The sequence below is a fragment of the Zingiber officinale genome, chromosome 7A (genome assembly GCF_018446385.1).
Source record: "Zingiber officinale cultivar Zhangliang chromosome 7A, Zo_v1.1, whole genome shotgun sequence".
NCBI lineage: Eukaryota > Viridiplantae > Streptophyta > Magnoliopsida > Zingiberales > Zingiberaceae > Zingiber > Zingiber officinale.
The window spans coordinates 37,120,395-37,127,233 of NC_055998.1; the positions used below are offsets into that span (position 1 = coordinate 37,120,395).

At 35.1% G+C, this 6,839-nt stretch overlaps 1 protein-coding gene across 10 annotated transcripts; it reads right to left on the reverse strand.

Moving 5' to 3' along the window:
- Positions 1-300: 300 nt before the first annotated feature.
- On the reverse strand, positions 301-5,809 carry LOC122001331 (U3 small nucleolar RNA-associated protein 18 homolog). 10 transcript variants are annotated; one of them, XM_042556030.1, is made up of 5 exons: positions 5,423-5,809; positions 5,266-5,286; positions 4,718-4,791; positions 3,881-3,943; positions 301-2,262 (listed from the first exon to the last, which is right to left on the reverse strand). In XM_042556030.1, the coding sequence occupies exon 5, from the start codon at positions 2,255-2,257 to the stop codon at positions 446-448; it is 1,812 nt and encodes a 603-aa protein (XP_042411964.1). In that variant the 5' UTR covers positions 2,258-2,262; positions 3,881-3,943; positions 4,718-4,791; positions 5,266-5,286; positions 5,423-5,809; the 3' UTR covers positions 301-445. The 10 variants fall into 10 exon arrangements, with proteins under 10 accessions (XP_042411964.1, XP_042411962.1, XP_042411963.1 ...); XM_042556028.1 differs by having other exon boundaries at positions 5,124-5,286; XM_042556029.1 differs by having other exon boundaries at positions 5,266-5,289.
- Positions 5,810-6,839: the final 1,030 nt, after the last annotated feature.

Genomic DNA, 6,839 nt, shown 5'->3' on the forward strand with positions numbered 1-6,839 from the left:
AAAAAGTAATCAAAGGTCGTGAATCAAGTAGGACCGCACTGGACAAGCCTTGTAGTTCCCACTTGCAGCAAACAGCCTTGTAGAACCACAACACTATTTTATTATGCTGGAGGCATCAAAATCGATTTTAGTGATAAGTATTTCTAAAGCTAAGAACACGAGTTAGACCGATAGTAGAATCTACTGCATCCAGTGGTTGCAAGCTAAGCAATCTTATTGAATGTTTCTACTTGAGTTATGCAAGATAAAATGAACAAACCTGTTGTAGTTGGGCAGAGCAAGAACGAGTCAATCATAAAGTTGATAAAATATGGCTGTCAACAAAATTCCAAACAAATTTGGTTACATAATCATTAAAGAGCTCAGATGATATTTTATAAGGTTCAGAGAGAAAACTAGATCAAAAGCACAGGCAACCAAAAGCTGTAAATTTTCTTAATGCACGTCATGCATTTTGGTAATGGTGCAACTTGTAGAGAAAAACCTTTCCAGCAGCATTTCCTACTGTCATAAATCCACCTCCAGGGCTGAAATCAAGACAGCGAGGATACTGGATGCTAGATCTCGTAGGAGGATAGTTTGAGAATACATTGTACGATGGGATATGCACCAGCTTTAGACCATTCTTACTCACTCTCGAGATCATAGCCAAAATCTGACTGTCATGGTTGAACTTCATATGATCAACCATTGTTGTTAAATTTTCAATAGTCTTCAATGGCTTTTGCTTTCCCCCAAGAAACTCCTCTCTCTTGTAAACATTAACAATACCACTGGCTGAACCTGAAGCAAACATAGAACTATCTTGTGAAGCACAGAGGGCTGACCCACCTATGCTACCATCGTCAGTGCCCTTGTGAATGCACCTCCTAGTTCTGAGATCCCAGTGATAGACATGTCCATCACCTCCACCGCTCAATAGCTGCTGCCCACCGTCAGCAAAAGCCAGACATCGAGCACTTCCATTCATCTTCAAAGTCCCAATTAACTCCTTTGTTCGGGATGAAACCAAAAGGATGTAACCTTCATTTCCAATGAATGCAATGGTGTTCGAATCAGGAGAAACCTCAAAAGCCTCCAAGCTTTTCTCTTCTCTCCCAGTCAAGGGACCTATCTTACTCGCAGCTGCTTTAACCAAATCAATGCTGTAAAAGAATTTCCTCCTGCCTGAAAGTATAACCTCAGAACCATTGGGTAAAAAGGATGCCTTATGAACAGGGCAATCCTCAATAAAGATACTTTGTATTTGAGGATTGCGCTTTCCATCCACTTGGAAAAATCTTATCCGCCTATCAAGTCCAGCAGTCAGAAGTAATTGACCATTTCTGTGAAACTGAACTGAATTGATTGGACCATTAGAGGGCACCTCGGCATTAGCATTTACCATCCTCGAGTATTCCAGTAATCCAGGTAAGAGTTTAGTATTGCTCTTTATGACAAGATCATCATTGCTACGAAGAAAATCGTTAGCTTCAGCATCCTCGTAGCCATGGGCAATAGTGACACCACTTTCATCATAAGAGTCTTCATCAAAATCACTTTCATGAGCATTCTTACCATCAACATTTGCCCACTCTGTTCCTGGGTTTAGCTTAGCATGTTGAGCCCTCAACCGAGAAATGTAATCTGTACCAGAAATAACTTGCTCATTAGCCTCCTTCCTAAGCTTCCTCAACCTATTCATACGAATTATATTGACCTCTGTCCTTTCCTCCTCCTCATCTATCCATGCAGGTTTTCTCTCTTCTTTGTTGGTGTCTTCTGCAGCCATAGCATGTAGTTCCTCTTCATACACAACCATCTCATTGCTGGTGGACTTATCCATGAAAAACAATGGGGCATCTGCTTTGACCTGCTTCTTGCCATCAGCATTGAATTCCTTCCCAAACTCCAAAGGATTATAAATGACACCAAACAAAGAACTCTCAAGACTCTTCATCTTCTCTTCTGCATCTTTTTGTGCCTTCTCCTTTGAGGCATTCTTACTCTGCCGCCTTTTCATTTTCTCTTGTTCAATTTCTTGTGCCATTTCATTAAGTGAAACATCCATATCTATACTACTCTTCTTTGATTTTTTCTTCTTTTTCTGAGAAAAATCATCAGTCTTAACACTTCTCTTCTTTGATTTTTTCAACTTAATTTCCTCAATCAAATCAACTTCCTGAACTTCATCATCCACAACCGCATCAGCTACCTCTCTATCAAGTTTATTGCCCTTCCTTTCATTCAGAAGCACGCTTTGGGAAATTAAGCTCATTTTAACTGCAAAAGGAACAATTTAATTAGAAATCAAACAGTATGATGCAAATATGAAAAACAATATAAATATGAAGCAAATGTAAAAAATCAAGTAAACAATAGATGTAAAAAGACATGTAAAACAGAAAAAGAAGATGCATAAGTACAGTCAATATGAAGGAATGCTAAGTCTGGCATTCAAGATCCGGTGTATCTAAACTAAATCATAACCAGTATCATGTCAAAGATGATAATTACTCAAGGAAAGCTCAGCAGAAAGCAATAAATCAAGTAGCCTTTAACCAGACAAAAGAAGCAAAATAAACAATCATACTATTATATTCTAAGTACACAAAAAGGAAATTACAACAAAGTGCCTGTGGTTATCAACGTATCATAAGGGTTACCATGAAGAAGTGTGCCAATTTTTCTTACAAAAATCAAATGCATCACAACTGAGCTGCATCATGAAATGGGAAGGGCAGACAAGATAGGATTACAAGATCTATCAGCAAAACATTTGAAAAGGTCCAGACCTAAATAGCCACTGCATTTGGAAAATATGCCATTTAATTAACACAATCAACATGATGCCATTCATAGAAAGTGAGACATTATAATTAAGACACAAGTGTAGTTCATGATGCAAACTTTAGAATCAGCATCCAAACACTTCAGCCAGGAGCATGTTATGCCAAATACTTTATAGCCAAATAGCTTTCAGTCCATAGTTATTAAACCAAACCAGACATGGACCTGATCATAATTGGGGTCACTAGTACATTCATCGAAATAGTTGGCTGGTCAGTTAGACTACACGTCAGCTTGAACTTTAAAGCAATCTGACCCATTAGTCAGACAAGTGTAGGATAACTGCAGTGAAAATTTAAATTTCTACATTAGTAATGGATAAGGATCATCATCCTTATACTATAAGAGCACCCACATTGGTGCTAATGTGTGGGTGTTAGAACACCCAAATGGTATTACAGTCAATGTGGGTGGGTGTTATAACATGGTGACAATCAAAAGCAAATCAACTATACAACAACAACAACAACCAAGTTTTATCCCACTAGGTGGGGTCGATTATATAAATGTCACCAAAATTAATTTAAATTGACAATTATAAATATTTTAAATTTTTATATAGTCATCTTAACTAATCTATTATGACATTATTAAATGTTATTTATAATATTTTATAAAGATATTAAATATTGCTACTAATATTTATTCACAATATAATACATTCATCAAATAATAGAAAAATTACACATTATCACAATTTAATTATCATTACAATTCCCCACTATAAAAATAGAAACGTTTTACAACAAAAATATATAATTCATTCACCACATCATCATAATTCATCTCATCATCACAAAAGTATAAATATAATACTAATGTAAAAGTATTGAATCCAATGCTAACTAAATACTAACAAAACATTGAGTTTTAAAACTAACAAAGTCTTATAAAATAAATCTCAACTAATTTACTATCAAACATCTTCAACCATCATATACAAAATCCAAGTACCTATCACCTACAAATACAATCCATAAATTTGTATAAGTAAATTAAACAATGAAAATATAAACCTAATAAACATAATTTAAAAGATTGAATAACATACCAAATGAGAAACATATAAAGTATCATTCCATATGGACTAATACAAATCTTCGCTTATTGTCAACTGCAAACACATTTCATATTTATTTAAAATTTTAATAACATGATAAATATAAAAAATGAATAATATTTCACTAAAAGATTAAAATCATACTAGATGATAATGCCAAGCTATTATTTCTCCAAGTGTATCCTCAAACCTTTGTAAAAAATCATAAGATCTAATTAAATATTTTCGGGTTCTAAGACAACTAGTACTTATACTTCACACCAATTTGGTCCTAGTTTTTGTCTCCCTACTATATTTTTTTGGATCCATTCCGAGGAGCACTCCCTTTGCTATAATTTTTATTAAATAAAATAAACTTTTGATTGAGACAAAACTTCCAATCTACCTGAAAGTGCAAAATATAGCAAAAGTTTTCAAAATGTGTGGAACATATAATAAAATAGAAATTAAACAAATCTTACCTGAAAGGTTGTTAAATATTAAAATGCATGTATTCTAAATTTAACACCCATAAATAAAGAACTATGCCACAGTGAAATTTAAGTATAATAAGAACTGTAGGCCACAAATACAGTTTACATGAAATTTAAAGAGACACTGGATAAGTCTCTACAAATCAAGAATGAAATATCATAAGCTAAGATCTCAACTAATATTAACAAGATTTCCAATTGACAAATAAAATTTCACAAGGAAGAGAACTCAAGATATAGAGAAATCTTTACAACATAAGGACTCAAGAGGATACAACAATATATGGTATATCATAATTTATCTCATCTAAGAAAAATCAACAGTGTAAAAAAACAAAAGGTAACAAGGAAAGACCTTTAAAGCTTCAAGTTTCTTAGACCAAAACTTCCACCGTATGCTTCCTTTAGTCTTTTTTGCCTCTATTGTTCCTGTGATTGAGGAGGTTTTAAGGTTCTCAAAAATAATAAGGAGAATGACTTGGTTATTTAAGGATGCAACTTGGTTAATTTAAGGATGATAAGGAGAAAAATATATAATTGAATTAAATTAAAGGCAGCAAGAAATATCTTAATAATAATAACATTTAATTGAACACCTTGCAAGCATCATCTAAATCGAACTAGATACATAAAATCTAAAACATGGGGAATTAAAGTCAATTACAATTTAACCAACAATGAATTCAAACCAGCATTAAAACATGAACACAAGCAATCAATGAATACATCAAAGAAGTAGATAATCAAATCACACATCATACAAAATGAACCAAGCTTGCTTTGGATAGCTATGATGGAGTTCGAATGTGGGCCGATCTATTGGAAGAATGGAAGATGGACTGAATGGATGAAGAAGATGATGAAATCTTGTCTGATGCGAGAGAAGAAGCTATGATGGGTTACCTTTGAACTCCTACTTGCTTGCTGCTGTACAAAAAAATTAAAGAGAAAGACCTTTAAAGACAGATTACCCTAAGACAAATTGACAGTACAAAAAATCGAACACAAACAAGCTGAGGTAACAAGGTAATAAGGTTAATTTAAGGATTCAAAAGCTTACCTTAAGCCTAAGGAATCACGGTGGAGGTAGTGCTGTGGAGGAATTGTGGTGGAGACGCGCGATGGAGGCGTGCGGCGATACAGTGATGCGTGAGTGTGGGTGAGAGGAGCGGCGAAGGCGAGAGTGGGTTAGGGAGGACAAAGGCAGAATCACGATGGAGGAAGTGTTGTGGAGGAATTGTGGTGGAGACGCGCGATGGGGATCGCCGGCGGCACAGGTCTGCGTTGAGCGTGGGTGAGAGGAGCGGCGACGGAGAGAGCAGATTAGGGAGGAGAAAGGGAGAGGAGCGGCGCGTGAGCGTGGGTGAGAGAGCGGTGATGGCGAGAGGAAGAAAGAATCGGCGCGGCGCGTGAGGATGGCTTAGCGTTAGGTTACAGTAGGGGAAAAACAAAAAGATGGGCTTAAATAATTATTATTAAGAATGTTATATATATATATATATATATATAATGATGTTTTTATATTTAAATAATTTTTTATACCATTAAAAAATATTTATAGTGATATTTAAAATTAACCATTAAAAATTATTTATAGTGATATTTAAAATTAAATATCATACAGAAAATATTGTAATATGTCATATTTTTAGTAATGAATCAATCACTTTTTTAGTTATGTTCCATAAACTAAATCATTCATAGTCAATAGAAGATATTCCAAGATCGTCAAAATCAATGTCGACAATTTACATACATTGCGATAGTCAATTGGCTAGACACAAAACTATCTTTATAATGGTAAGTCTAAGCATATCTATCGTATACATAATATCATTAGACAACTACTCTCAACGAGAATTATCACTATTGACTATGTGAAGTCAAATGATAACTTGGCAAATCCATTAACCAAAGGGTTAAACAAAAGGTTAGTTGCAAGATCATCGCAAGGGATTGACTTGATGCCAATGGGAGATGTTGGTGCAAAGGAAACACAACCTATGCAGACTAGAAATCCCAACAACTAGGTTCAAAGGGACAACCTAATTGTACTGACAAGATTTCTCACTATGGGGGAACAACCTAATGGATCAGTGAAGGTTGGAGGTTGAGCACACGACTTTTAATGATCCAAGTAGAGTAATGTGGAATACTCTTAAGAGATCACCTATGTGAGAAAAAAGTGGAGTCGTTTCGAAGAGAATTGGAGGCACAATTCGTAGAATTTCTCATAGAACCAAGTGTGTTCATAGCCAAGAACAAACACACTCATGAGAACTGAGTTGTGTTAGGGAGAGTTTTGGGTGAGATATGTTAATACTTATACAGATGACAGAATAATTCAAGGGCATCATGTCTACTGTCAGCTAATAAGTAAACAGATCTTCACAAGAGAAGGTTCAAAGGGTAAAACCTATCTGTCTTATACTGGACTCAATGGCTGAATGTTATTACATACCCTATTTCCATTCATG